This window comes from Lepidochelys kempii, chromosome 1 (genome assembly GCF_965140285.1).
Source record: "Lepidochelys kempii isolate rLepKem1 chromosome 1, rLepKem1.hap1, whole genome shotgun sequence".
NCBI classification, from domain to species: Eukaryota; Metazoa; Chordata; order Testudines; family Cheloniidae; genus Lepidochelys; species Lepidochelys kempii.
In genome coordinates this window covers 152,443,555-152,459,007 of record NC_136380.1, presented here as the reverse complement: position 1 = coordinate 152,459,007, position 15,453 = coordinate 152,443,555, and the positions used below count along the sequence as shown (strand labels likewise).

The following is a 15,453-nucleotide window of genomic DNA, read 5'->3' as shown; positions in this document are numbered from 1 at the left end:
ATCTGACTCCTTCCTTGGGTTCTATTCCATATTTTTCTGTTTAAGAAAGATTGTGTCAACACATCTCCCAAACTCAAGTCTCGAGAGACTTTTGATTCACACTTTCAACAATTTTACACAGTCACAATCAGTATACCAGGAACAAAGGGCGCTTCTGGTTCACCTTTCAGCTGTTTGAAAACTGTAAAACCTCCAGGCTTCTATGTCCCCAGAGTAGGAAATGGATTTTTACCTTACATGGTGGGGCACTGCATTACGAAGTCGATTTCCAAGCACCCTACATTCTCAGTAGCACACCTGAATTACCCTATTCTGCTAGGCATCTTCACACACGTATTTAGGTTGGGAAACAAGGGAGGGACGGAGTAGGTGTTTTTCAATCTTAAGAAAATAAATATGTGAACTGGATGGCTTTGGATACCAGTTATGGGTTATGGAGGCTTCAACCTTTAAGTCATCAACTAAATTCAGCCCAAATCCATAGTGACCACAAGTTATTCCTACCATTAACTAGCTATTCAGTGAGCTGAGTTTTTGATCTCAGTCCAGTTTCTAATGGACATGTTTACATAACAACTAAGCCGCACCACTAGTAATATTAATTTGCATCCTTGTTGGCAATCGTAGCAGACAGACAAAGGACTGATTAAATATAAAAAAAATATATAAAAACTACTTTTTGACTGGTATTTTGAGTGCTCCAAGTCATGGTTGTGGACATTGAAAGAAACGTGTCCTACCACTGTCTGTGCTGAACATAGCAGCTGAATAAACAGAAAAATGTGGTTTCCAGAAAAGTCATTCTGGAAATTTTCAAGAAGATTATATTCATAGTTCTTTTTTCTTCAGCATTATAAAATTTTAACAAAGAAATGATATTTTCATAGATAGATAGATAGATAGATAGATAGATAGATAGATAGATAGATAGATAGATAGATAGATAGATAGATAGATAGATAGATAGATAGATAGATAGATAGATAGATAGATAGATAGAATTTGCATTTTAGTAAATTACCTAATTCTTACACCTTAGGCACACCTTAGGTAATTATAAACTAAAACTATTAACTGAAACTTGAAAGCAGATGATTAACAGGAATGTTAGCTTTTGAAAAAAACCCAAACAAACAGAAAGTTACCATTCTATTATGAGTCATGTGGAGACTTCATGGGTTTTAACAAGCATTATAGATGTAAGCAGAATCTGAATGAGTTCTCCCCTGACAGCCAGTTGGGATGGGGAGAGACTTCAGGAGCAAACTGTGTTTACATGAACACACCTACTCTGCCTAAATATCCAGCAGATAGAGTGGTGTTGCTCAAAGTGATCAACTTTGGCTGGTGTTAGGTTACAAATCACTTTAGCACTGAATGCAGAGGTAATGAAATGTTATCAATTTTGTTGTCTTGATTGTATGAATAAAGGAGAGCAAAACTATGCTTAACCTGTCCCAAATGAGGGGGTCACCCTCAACTGAAAGGACATCGTTAAGCCAGGGGCTCAAATGCCAGACCCCTGTAAAAGTAAGAGAGGTGGGGACAGGTATCCCTTCCAGGAGGTGTGGACTCTCCTGAAGCGTCCCCGGTCTGGTTTAACCTGTTCCTCCCCACTGTTCAAAGATAGAGCTAAATAGGCTCCATTAGGAGCCTTTGGTATTTTAAGTGTTCAAAGCTTACAATCACTTGTAGGGACAGCTTGACAGTTTCTGTCAAGCCTAAGAGCTGAAAAATCACTTGAGCTTCCACCCAGCTCTTAGAGACTGACCTGCAGAGGTCATAGCAGAGAGGCAGGTGACAGAAGGTGACTGGCTAGCGAAAACAAGCAGCTGGCTGGGCGGCCAGCAGTGCAGAAGTACTCAGATGGTGGAGCAAGCAAGGTGCCTTCTTCCCTGGATGGGAGGTGAATTCACACAGATGCACCTCTGAACTCTGGGTCCTCACTGACCCAGGACAATCACTGTGAGTGGGGTATGGCGAGGGAGCAGAGAGGGGCACAGAAAAGGAACTCTTGGTTGTAGAACCTAAGAACATAAGGCAGAAGACACTGCCCCATGCACTCTGGGGTGGGTGTCCTGCTCACAGTTTTAGGTTTATGAATCCTGATTGTGGCATTTTCCCTAATCAATGTCAGATGACTTCCCTCCTTTCATGAAAAGTTTCTTATCTACACTCAGATTCTGTGCTTGCGAGTGGGGAAGTATTGCCTCTCAGAGACACCCAGGGGTGGTGTGTAATTTTCCCAGGTTACTGGGTGGGGGCTCAAACCCCTGGATATTGAACCCAGCCCTGGCTGCTGCTGGCTCCACCTGGCAGAAGGGTTACATAAAGGTTATCACTGACATTTTCAAAGCTGCTGCCATTAGCTTTAATGGGAACTGGCCACCCACATCTCTTAGGCAGAGGTTTTGAAAATTGGAAGACAGCATCCAAATTCCCCTTAGGGCTTTGAGAATCCCACCCTACATGCCGATCTAAAATACTGTTGTCCTTCTCCCAAACCAAACGGACCCTTATCTCCTCCAAGCTCGGTCTCACAGCTTTTTATGCAGGCCAGGAGAACAGAGTGGCAACTGGGCATGTAGGGAAACGTTTTGGGTTAGAATTGTTAACATTTGTCAATGGATTCCCAGTTATTGCATGGCAACTCAATTTCAGAGAAAGAGTATGTCTGATTGCAGCTGGTAGTGAGCCTCCCAGATAGACAAGATTAAGCTAGCTTGGCTCAAGCATGCTAAAACTAGCCATGCAGATATGGTAGCACTGGCAGAGGCCTGAACTAGCTACCCAATCTCAGATCAATGGCATTGGGTGGGCTTGAGAGCCTGAGCCTGCCACCCATGTTGTTAATTTCACACTGCTATTTTTAGCATGCTAGCTCAAGCCAAGCTAGTGTGAGTATGTCTACAAGGCTCACTGCCAATGGTGGTGTAGACATACCCATAGAGGGTCAAGTCCTTCACAGGTATAAATCAGGGTAGCTCCCTTGACTTTCCCTCTCCCCACTGACTTCAGTGGAGCTACCCTGATATTTTGAAGGAGCAAATATAGAGACACAGTCAGGACTATTTTCTCCCTCAAAGTTATACAGAATACATTTATAGTTTAATGAAAAAATAATAGTTTTTGATTGCCCAGCAAATAAATGTGGTGTATGAAACTTGGATCAACATTTGCAAACTTGGGTGCCTAAATATGGCTTTGGATATCTAATTTCAGACAGCCACGCTATACATTTTGGCCATCTCGTCCTCCTTGCCAAAGGAAGTATGAAAATCTAACCATTAAAATCTGTAATTCAACTTGTACAGACTGTGAGCACATTCTTGAAACCAAGAGATTGCTTGGAAAGCTAACATTTCGCCTCAGACTCTCTCTTTTGCCAGCAGAGCCACAGTTCATTTTACATGACAGCAGCGATGTTTCTCAAGGGTGCTAGAGAAGCACAGCCACATAATTGGTTACTGTTGCTTATTAAAGTTAGAAGTGGTAAGAGACTAAGTAATCTTCATTGTCTCTATCAGGGTTATAAAAATACACCCAATCCAATTCCTTCTACTAAAATGGCTGAGGAAGTGGTGAGCAGTGCTTTGTATTACTATAAAGTGGCTGAATAGGTGTTTCTTAATAGACCTTTAAAAACTAATTTAGTTTGCTCTGATACACTTTTGAAATTGCTTGTTTTAATTCCCTGCTTTTCCCTGTTCTGACAGAAGTATTTTTTTCAGTAACCCAAACACACACAACTAGAGAGTTCTCTCAACTTTGAAGCAGACACCACAATTAACCTCCCCCCCCCCCCCAGTACTCCTTGATAAATGTATTTCACAGTATTCAGCTTCTAAAGTCTATTTGGAAATTGCAACCAAGAAGCATCATAGACTCAGAGAAAGAAAAGACCTATCAGTTATCCAGTCCATCTCCCTGAAAAAGGAAGACTGTGTCCTACCAAAATCACCAATAGCTGACTGCGAGCAAGGGAGGCAAGTGCCCTCTCTCACTCTTTCAGCCCAGTTCATCCAGGCAATCTGCTTCTCGCATCCATGCAGGACATCCCCCACACCAACAGCAGCTCCAACTATCCAGGAACAGATACTTCAAAGTCCAGCTACCACCACCAGCTGGCCAGGCATAAGGGAGATACAACCTTTTCAGCCTCCAGGATTTGATTCTTCATTTTGCACACTACCCCTGAGATGCCTCTCATCTCCCACACCACTTTCAGGGAACCTAAAACACTGTGAAGGCCACAACCTTAACCCCATGAGCACAAGATTACTGCATCCCCAGTCTCTTTGGGACAAGGGCTTCCAAGGTGAGTGTTTTTGTCTATCTTAGGTACTTATATACCCCCTATCACTAGGGTATTTGAACACCTCCCAAACTCGAATGAATTTATTCTCACACCACGCCTGTGAAGCAGGAAAGTGCTGGCATCCCCACTGTACAGCTGGGAGACTAAGTGACTTGCCCACAGTCCCAAGCCAACACCCTAACCACTGGACCATCCTTCCTCTCTGGTAGGTTAGGCCCAACTACCCCTTGATACCAGCATGTATGTCTGTGTGTAGCTACAGGTGACAGAACATGACTGCCTGGGTTATTACTTATAACACAGTAGTGCCTGTGAGGCCTAATCAGGATGGGGGGGCCCATTGTACTAGGTGCTGTACATACACACACAGACATGATCCTGGCTCTGCAGAGCTTACAATCCAAGAAGACAAGTGACATATGAAGGGTGTGGGGGGGAGAGGAGTACAAGTCAAATACATACAATTTTTATATACAGATATCCAGTTGAAAACTTAAAAAATAGTTATAAATACATAAAACAAGAGCCAAATAACCCCATCTGTGCATCACACATCATTAACTAGTTGATTTCTTATAGGCACTGAGGCCCAGGTGGGACTTGGATATATTTTGAGGAGGAGAGGGAAATGGTTTATGGATCAGTCTGTGTGCAAGGGGAAAACATGGAAGTGGGCATGGAGATGTTTGTGAGAAACTGCAAAATAGTAGGAGGTGACTGGCATCACTGGGGAGCAGAGACCGGGAGGGTGACGTGTTGCAAGACTAGAACAGACAAGCAGAGAGGGACAAAGCTGAAGAGCTTTGATACTGAGTATAACTCCGAATAAAAAAAATAAAAAATCCAATGAGGCAAGAGTTGGTGAAGATCTGAAGTGTTCAATGCACTACATGAACGGTATCCTAAGATGAGACTCCATCCACTTACAAACTAAAAAATTCCCAGATGAATAGCTATTGTATCTACCATAACTACAAAGAGCCTTAACTACTGTATAGCTATTACTTGGAATCAATCCATACACATCGTGTTTGGAAGGTAATGTTGCCCAAGGATATCATTTGTTAACGGTCCACAAAATTCCACACAATTGAGGCACCTTCTTGACAAACTGATTCCCAAACACATTTGTCTCCATAAGCCCAAGAGTCTTCTACTCCAATTTTTAATACTATTGTAGTGTGCGGTGCTTTACATTCTGCAATGATTGCAGCATAAGCTAGATGCAGGCTTGAATTTATACAAGTCTGAGTTCACTCTCGTGCAGAACTAGGAGTTTAAAGATTATGCCGACTTCAGAAGCTAGAGTGACAATTTTTCCACCCTGTGAGCTTTAGTGTCACTTCTAACTCACCAGGTCCTGGTCTAAAGCATCAGGTACAGATTTACTTCTTAAGCTTACAGCATCCTTGTTTTCTTCTGAGAAAGACCCACTCAAATCTATCTCAGATCTGCTGAGATCTGGAAAACAAAGGGGAAAGGAAGGTGTTCATTAATATACAATTTATACAACAAACACTGTTCTTTTCATATTGTCACCTTTTAGTAGTTGTTGCTACAACACCAAAATGATTTTTTTTTAAATCAAATCAAAATAATCTCCATCAAGGTATTTGTGCCATGGCACCCAATTGTGGTATCTGAGCACCTTCAGCTGAATGATGGAAAAATAATTTTTACCATAATATTCAACTTTTTCGATACCTCCCTTCCCTCAGTACTATTATGGGCTATATGGGTCTGTCCCCTATGGGTCACACGCCATTCAGCCTTTGGCCTTCTCATGCAGGGCCACCTGCTTGGGTCATTATGATATCAGGGACATAGGCAGCAGGAGCTCTGGATGAATCTACACGTTCACAATGACTCCTGCAACCCTTCACCTCAGCAAATAAGAAAAAAAAAAAACCCAGAGTCCGAAGTTTCAATGTTGAGTGAATGATGATACGGTGACCCTGGAAGCTCCTCATACCAACAGGCCCGTGGAGTATATCCATTATCATAATTTTGCCCATGATGTAGTAAACTGGTACCCTGGCATTACCTTTTGCAGTAACTCACTACAGGCCTGACACACTCATTGGCCCACCACACTGTTGTCATGATATTCATTTAAGACATGTTTTGTAATATATCATTTGAAAATTAAGAACATGCTGGTCATTAATGACACTGGGAAATGTAGGTAACACAACTGTATGTGAAAGTATGGATACTCTCTGTTATTGTGTTTTGGAGTCTGTAAACAGACAAAGGAGGTAAAATGGGTTTTTTCCTAGACAAAGAAATCAGTGTTTCCTCTAATTTTTTGGAGGTGATGTGTGACACCTTAATATTGGTGCACATAACCAAATTCATGTGGTGGGGGGTGGGGCTGAGGGGTTCGGAGTGTGGGAGGCGGCTCAGGGCTGGGACAGAGGATTGGGGTGCAGGCTCTGGGGTGGGGCCAGGGATGTGGGGTTTGGTGTGCAGGAGGGTGCTATGGGGCTACATCAGGGAGAGAGGACTCCCACCAACTCGGTCTCCCTGCAGCAGCACCCTGGCTGGCAGCTCTGGGGCTGAGGCTCCAGGATAGGTGCCCCTGCCCGGGCAGGTCCAGGCTGGGGCCGGGCTGGGGGAGGGGCACCCGGGCTGCGGCAAATCAGGGCACCCCAGCCATGGCAGGTCCAGGCTGCGGCTGGGTTCAGGCCAGGGGAGGGGTGCCCCAGCTGCGGCAGGTCCCCAGGCGGGTTCCCTGAGCACCTGCACAGCACTAAGTAGGCTCTTGCACGGCCGCGCAGCTTACAGGGAACTTAGAAAGGAATGTGTATTTATTTGTCTGACCTGCTTGATCACAGGCAACTACGTTTACATATAAGGTAAACAAAGCCATCAAGGTAAAAAGCAGGAGAGAAGACCACTTAACGATGACAATGAAGGACAGAATCTGCAGCCCAGGAAGTCTTCCTGGCTCTTGAGACAGAGACAATGAGCGTTGGTCAATATAAGACAAGCAAAAAGCCATTTCACCCCCCCACCCCCATACACGCACAAACTCACTCTCCTGCTGGTAATAGCTCATCCAAAGTGACCAGTGGTCAGTTTGGATGAGCTATTGCCAGCAGGAGAGTGAGTTTGTGTGGGGGGGGGGTGAGAAAACCTGGATTTGTGCTGGAAATGGCCCAACTTGATGATCACTTTAGATAAGCTATTACCAGCAGGAGAGTGGGGTGGGAGGAGGTATTGTTTCATGGTCTCTGTGTATATATAATGTCTTCTGCAGTTTCCATAGTATGCATCTGATGAAGTGAGCTGTAGCTCACGAAAACGCATGCTCAAATAAATTGGTTAGTCTCTAAGGTGCCACAAGTACGCCTTTTCTTTTTTAGAAAGAATTAGGACTACTAATGAACACTTACCTGATGCTAGAGATGCCCTAGAAACTGCTATTGAAGGTGTTCCAGATGCATTCCTACGGTGTTTCTTCACTAAATCTTCAGGTACACTTTCACTTGCAGGCACAAAAGGGCCATTTTTTAAACCAGGGTCCTGCTGAATAAGAATAATATATATTCCATAAGCATCGAGTCATATACGAGCAAGCTTATTTATGGTCAGTCTGAGGCAGCACCATTACAGTCTAATTCCCATAACCCAAAAGAACACTATGGGTACACGATCACTTATTAAATATTTGTATTATAATTAATCAGCATTGGGGCCCCATTGTGCTCGACATAATACAAAGGGAAATGACAATGCAATCCCTGCATACAACCTCAGCTTTCACTTTAAGGGGACAAGTGGGGCAGGAAGGGTGGAGGGAGGCAAGGAATACAATCAAATATATACATTTGCCATTTTTCAAAATTATAAATATACCCGATCTACACAGTTTTTATACAAATACAGCTTTGTTAGTCAGGAGTGTGACTCATCTGACATAACTATAGCGGCACAGTCATACTAGTAGAAAAGTATTTTAATACCCGTGCAGTTCCTATACGTAAATAGCTACAGCTATAACTGCATCCACACTAGAGCGGTTATACAACTTTTGTGCATAGACAAGGCCATAGACAAAGTAAGTGCCAATTTACTTATTTGCCCCTGAGCCAAGCCAATATAAATTTACTGTCATGGTACAGGTGGTTCATAAGGAGAATCATAGAATATCAGGGTTGGAAGGGACCTCAGGAGGTCATCTAGTCCAACCCCCTGCTCAAAGCAGGACCAATCCCCAATTTTTGCCCCAGATTCCTAAATGGCCCCCTGCAAGGATTGAACTCACAACCCTGGGTTTACCAGGCCAATGCTCAATCCACTGAGCTATCCCTCCCCCCAGATCTGAAGGAGAAGAAATGGTAGAGCCCTTAATGATGAATTCAAGGAAGGCATTCTGTGCATAAAGGACAGCATGGAAGAAGGTGCAGAGAGCAGCTGAAAAACATACAGGCATCTAATGTACAGAAATAAGAATATTATAATCAAACACATGTTATTACCAATTATTGTGCAAGGTACTGGCAGAGACACAAAAGAAGGCAGAATCCTTGCTCCGAATAGCTTTTACTCTCAGAATATAGACAGTAGGTAGGAAAAGGGGGAACAACAAAATATTAAGGTAGTCAGCTGGTGATGTAGTGGTTGGCTACCTGCCGATAATGTAAAGTTTTTAACACAAAGGTAAACAAACTTATCCTACCCACAATCTGTCTGTTTTGAAATTTTAGAGTGTAAAGTCCTTGGAACACAGACTGTGCTTTCTTTTGTATTTGGGTAGTACCTAGCATATTGTGGATGCTACTGGATATAAACAACATCATAGGTTTGATAGCATATGCTGGATCATATGAATTTGTGGGTTTTCATTGTTAAATATCCCTAACAAAAAAGACTAGCAATTGTTCTAGCCAAGAAAGACATCCTGTTACGTGGGGCGAAGGGGGGGAGGGGAAGACTACATCGTAATTAAAAAAAAAAGAAACCTTTGGTGCATATGTAGTAACTACAAGAACTACTAGAGAACCATAGGCAACATGAAGGAAGCTGGTCATGATATCAGTATCTGTAGACATATTGCAATGTCCCACCTCTAGCAATCTATCATGGAAGCCACTGGGAAGAAAGCATACCTAAGAAAGGTTCCTGCCTTTACAATGTCCCGGACTTTACTAAGCATCACACCTGTACAAAATGAAGTGGCAAGTCACTAACAATTAAAAGCATTCCCTCCTGCATGCCAGAATCAGGCTAATGGCAATACTGCTTATTAGGAATCAGACTGACTATTCAGTCTCATTTCTGCAGCTCAGATATGGTTAGCACTTGCAGCTGAACCTCTCTATGCCTGCCTTTGGCAGCTCTGTATTCAGGAAAGGCAGGTCGTTCTCTCTCAACAACACAATGTTAACTCACTAACTGATGCTCAGCACAATTGAGATGAACATCCTGGAGCTCAAAGTGAAGTTAAAGAGGTATTTTTATAATCATGTGGAAAAAGCGTCATTGATCCAACTGAAGGTAATTCTGGCTACTGTCTTCTAGGCATTTGCAGGCACTTTTTTCCATTACAAATTTTGTCCACATTATCAATTAAAATATATGCATAGTCAATATTAAAGCAGGAGAATAAAAAACAGAACAAGAAACTATCTTGATGGACAGAGTGAATCTCAAAAGCTTGCCAATTTTTAGTTAGTCCAGTAAAAAAAAAGACCACATAAGATGTAATGGGGGATTTATATCTATCTATATACAGAGAAAGTAATATCTTTTATTGGACCATCCTATGTTGGTGAGAGAGAGAAGCTTTTGAGCTACACAGTGCTCTTCTTCAACTGGGCTATATCTTGTCTCACTCTCACCAACAGAAGTTGATCCAATAAAAGATATTATCTCAGCCACCCTGTGTCTTTAATATCCTAGGACCAACACAGCTACAACTACGCTGCATATACTGTATACACACAGAAGCAAGGTGGGGAAGGTAATATCTTTTACTGGACAAACTTCTCTTGGTGAGAGAGACAAGATTTCGAGCTACATAGAGCTCTTCTTCAGGTCTGGGAAAGGTACTCTGAGCATCACAGCTAAATGCAAGGTGGAACAGATTGTTTAGCATAAGTAGTCAACACATATTCTAAGGGCGGCAAAGAGTCCTATGGCACCTTAGAGACTAACAGACGTATTGGAGCATAAGCTTTCGTGGGTCACCCACAAAATCTTATGCTCCAATACGTCTGTTAGTCTCTAAGGTGCCACAGGACTCTTTGCCGCTTTTACAGATCCAGACTAACATGGCTACCCTTCTGATATTCTAAGGGACCATTCAAGTTGAAGTGGCTCATTAATGCCCCTGTAGTCATAGAACAAAGCTTGCTCGCTCTCTCTCACACACACACACACATCTCTCTTCAGGAAACACTTAAGTGACAGGTGGGATTAAGTTAAAACAGGGAATCTCAGTCAGTGTTAGTACAAAGGCTGCAGTCATTCCAAAATCTAAAATCAGACAAATCTCAAGGATAGTTGCCTTCCTGAAAAAATAAATGAAGGATAATTATTATTACATCCTTCTCAGATCAACATTTGTGCACAGGGCAGAAACTAGTCTCTTCCATCCCTCTGTCATTAGCTGCTGTTTCGATCTGCTCTATACTGTTGGGATCAACTGTTCTGCCCTTGCTGCTAGTGGTTGTTCTTAAAACTTCTCTTCGGTGTCCTTGTTTCCTCACACTAGTTGGTTTCCACTTAAAAGCTTCATGTGGGAGTCTGGGTGTTGGCAGCTGGAGTATTTGCCCCAAATATGTCCAGCACTTCCTTCTGATTCTAGTGGAGATAAGCTGCTTGTTGGTGATTTGTCTCATCTTTTAATTGGCGCTAAAGTCTCTCCATCCAATGCCCAGAATCTTTTGTAGGCACTTAATTTCAAAGTCATCTAGTTTCTAACGTTTTAAGAGCTCACCAGCTCTCGCAGCTGCATGTTAGCACTGAGATTACATTTACATTGAAAATTCTGAGTTTTGTTTTGGTAATGTATATCTTTGATTTCCATAGTTTGTCAAGTTTAGTGAATGCTGTGGATGCCTTTCCTAGCCTTGATGTCACTTCTTTCCTGTGGTCTCTCTTGGCTAGTATATAGGGTCGCCAACCCTCTAGGATTGTCCTGGAATGTCCAGAAATTAAAGATTAATCTTTAATTGAAGATTATGTCATGTGATGAAACTTCCAGGAATGTATCCAACCAAAACTGGCAACCCTACTAGTGTAGTACTGCCCAGATAAATGAACTGTTCTACTTTCTTGAGGTTTTTGCCTTCTATTACGATGATACTGCTTGATGCCTGGGTTTCAAGGATGTTTGATGACCCCTCCTTGGCCTTCGCAAAGGCATCTGCCTTCGTAGCTTTTCAGGAGTGTTGCTTGATAGCATGATAACATCAGCAAAGTCTAGGCCTTCTAGGCATTTGCCATTATCCATGACATGCCAGTGTTTGTGTTGCTCATGCACATCTTCATTATTCAGTCTATGGCGATGCAAAACAGCAGCAGAGATAGAATGCAGCCAGGCCTCATGCCAGTAACAACAATGAACCACTCTGTTGTTTGGTTTTTCACCCTTCCATCGCATTTTGCTTCACTGTACAACGCTGTGATGATGATGATGACTTTAGCTGGAATTTCATAAGACTGAAGACTATTCCGCAATGTATGCCTATATAGGCTGTCAAATACCAATTTCACTGATTTTTTTTTCAAAAGGTAAGGGGAGCTTGGCATTTTATATGTTTGTCTACTACAGTCCTTAGTGTGAATATCTGATTTACACATGATCACTTGGGCCTAAATCCAATCTGTTCTTCCCTAAGCATTGCATCCACTGCCTCTTTTTTCTGTGTAGTTGTAGTGTTTGCAATAAAGAAGATTTTCCCTACAAAAGAGAGTAGTGTGACTCCTCTCCAGTTGTTACAGTCAGTCAGATCACCTTTTTGGGGGCAGTCTGACAATTAATCCATGTTTTCACTGGTCGAGGGGGAGTTTTTTTTCCTGAGACTTCGCTGAGCCGTTCTGCCAGTTTCATTAGTCTGGTAACGTCATGTGCGCTTAGCATTTCTGCTGTGATTGGATCATCAGCCTCGGCTTTGTTGTTTTTCAGCGTCTTGATTGCAGCTTCTGACATCTCTATTGGACCGATGTTGAGATCAGGATGATTAGCTGCTATAAAACATTGTAAGGCAATTTTGGAATGAGAAACCTCCACAAATGTTAGGGATTTGTACTAATTAAGCAGCAGTAAGAACAATTTCCTTGATCACATTGCCCTGCTAAATGACTGATGGGGGGTTATATCTTTTACCCAACACAACAGAACTACATGAAATAGAATTGTACTAAAAGACTGTATTCCCGCATGGCACTTTCAAAACCTGCACACGTACATCACTGCTTATAAACAGATGTCTTGCAACAGCTATCACTTCTTTATTAGGTCCTGCCATTTTTTTTAAAAAAAGCAACAAAATACAGATTGACATTAGAATGTTTGTACCAGGGGGGCTTGGAAGGCCAGCTGGAGCGCAAGACTTCCTGCCCCCTGCTTCTGTGGTCGATGTGCCTCAGCCTTTAAGGAGGGAGGGTAGCGGGACCCAGGCCCTCCAACTCCACTGGGTCCCAGCCCAGGCCCTGTGTAAGTCAACCTCTGAGTAAAGGAGCTCTCAGTGGGGAGTCTATGTCCACTGCCCTGGGCTACTTCCCACTGTTGCCCCTTCAGTTTGGTGTGTAGCCCCTATAGTACAAGTTCCTGTGATGCTTGTCTCTAGTATTGCCCCCCTGGGCAGCATCCTGCTGCGGTCCCAGCTTCCTCTGGCAGGGCAGCCATATGCTTTGTGGGGTGGGAACCCCCGTCAAGATCTCAGTGCTTCAGAGACCCTGGTTCCTTGTAAGCTGGGTGCTCCTAGACCTCTTTCGCTGCCTCTTTTGGCCAGGAAGACGGTGCTTGGTTCCGGTGGCTACTTCGGGTAGCAAGCTAGTGATCCTTCCCTCAGGTAGGGAAGCAGCTAACACCTCCCTCTTCAACAGTCAGCCCCGAACAGAGCAAAGCTCCCTCCTTGTCTCTCCCCTCCAGGCCTGGCACTGGCTGCAGGTAGAACGGGGCAAAGCTAGCTGGGCCCAAAGGCTCTCTTTAATCCCTTCCATGCTGATGGGCAGTTTCTCTGCTTCACCACACTGTTGTTCAAAAATCAGGACACACTTGGAATTGTGAGGAGAGGATCTGACTGCGATGGAACCGCTCAGCAACCTAGCATTTGTGCAACTGGGATTCGTTAGTACTACAGATCAAACTTGTCCTGAATGAAGGAGAGAAATCTTTGGAAAGACTCACTATCCCAGAAGAAACAACACACCAATAACAGGAGGACTCCTTCCCCAGAACAGAAGTTCATTTATGCTAAGAAAGGAGAAGGTCCTTCCTCTCATTCACTTTGCTGTCATGCTTAGGCCCTGCCAGGGAAGGTGGATATGGCATTCAAGAATGTGGCAATACCTCTGAGGGAAAGAAGTGGTGCTTCCTCCTAGGGCCTTAGAGAGCCTAGCACAGCATCCAATCCTTAACTGACCCTTTGATCACGAATCCTGGACAAAGGTACAAAGACATTTAAGAAGCTAGGCCCAGAAATCACTTGGATGTTCCCTTTCATGCCCAGCACCAGCCAGAGGAGTTCTGGGAGCAGCTTTAAAGTCCCAACTTTGGGAGCCTGGAGCTCTGCACAGTACCCACAACAGAAGCAAGTCCTTCACACCTGTACCAGCCTCCTGATGTCAACAAAGCCTTCAAACTTGAACTCCTGTGACTCAGTTTTTCTCAGCTGGTTGCCTACCTGGCTCTCCTGTCAATTCCTTCTGCTATCCTCCCACTATTTTCCTTCAATCTTTCCCTTCACAGCCTCCCTTGGGTTAAAACCTTGTGGAAACTGATGGGTGTGGATGCACCATTACATCTTAAGTAGTAATTTTTAACATTTAAGTAATAACGGTCAATAACAGGACATTTTAGAATGAGAAAAAATGTTTGTCAATCCAAAAACCAGGTAATTGACAATGAGTTTAACAGATTTCATTATGGTGAGAGACTGTCACTTATCACAACAGGATTAAGGAATAAATAGCATTATCTTTGGCAGGCTTAGCCTTTCTTGGTTGCAAGCTCATCAAATACTGACTGTGGTGTGCATGGTTGTGATGTCAGTGATGTCTGAGGGGGACATGTGTGCAGCTAGTAGCATTGCCACATTTACCCTGACATAATCTGAAGTCACGCTGCGTGTGCTCAGTGCTGGTGACCTCGGATGGACTGGAGTGGAGGCATTGCTTCGGTTCCCAGAACTCATTGTGCCTTTCATGTTACCGGGAAGGGTCTCCGGGTCATTGTTGTTCAGCGAAAGAGTGCTCCCCCTGAGGAGACAGGACAAACAGATCCCTGCTTTGAAAATATTGGCAACACAGCAAGTGGGAAAAATAGGAAACAAAGTTTACTAGAACTATCTTATATCATATAAACTACATGTGATCTACTGTAAGGATGGATCAGCTACAAACACCACATGGAAAGCATCTGGTGGCATGGAAGGGAAGAATTAGGTGACGGTTGGTTGGAGATATTGTCTGTATACATTGCTTCTCAGAATTAGGAAATTTTTAAACATCTCTCTGGCATACAGCATTAATATAATCCAAGAACTATACAAGATTTGTTTTCCTGCATGTTTATTTCATAAGTACACTTATTTCCAGCAGCTGATTCATTGGTTCTGCACATGGCATTCCCCATCACACTGCCCCTTGCTTCGCAATAGAAGTTACTGCGGCATGATGGTTCCGGATGCACCTGCAGATTCTTTCAGTGCCAACAGACACTTCCAGTGAGTCGGCTGGCTCAGCTGCTCCAAACCTCTCCATCTATCTGTCTGCTCCTCAAGATGGACAATGTGCCGCACTGTCCCATTTACCTTGTACTAAGAGTTCCTGGCCTGACCGGGCTAGCAGTTCCTACATGACTCGGCTCACTAGTGAAATCACATCACATTTTTTTGCAAGCTTGCAGCCATTCAACAAACCTGACAGAAAGGAACAGCATTCAGAATACAAGAATCAGA

At 43.4% G+C, this 15,453-nt stretch overlaps 1 protein-coding gene across 3 annotated transcripts in view; it reads right to left on the bottom strand.

Moving 5' to 3' along the window:
• Window positions 1-15,453, bottom strand: part of SYTL5 (synaptotagmin like 5) — a 187,181-nt gene that overhangs the window by 33,084 nt on the left and 138,644 nt on the right. For all 3 annotated transcript variants that reach the window (XM_073358234.2, XM_073358241.2, XM_073358250.2), the window contains exons 7-9: window positions 14,596-14,752; window positions 7,717-7,849; window positions 5,673-5,779 (exon numbers count right to left, since the gene is read on the bottom strand). In XM_073358234.2, coding sequence (XP_073214335.2) covers window positions 5,673-5,779; window positions 7,717-7,849; window positions 14,596-14,752 — 397 coding nt within the window. The remainder of the gene's footprint in view (window positions 1-5,672; window positions 5,780-7,716; window positions 7,850-14,595; window positions 14,753-15,453) is intronic.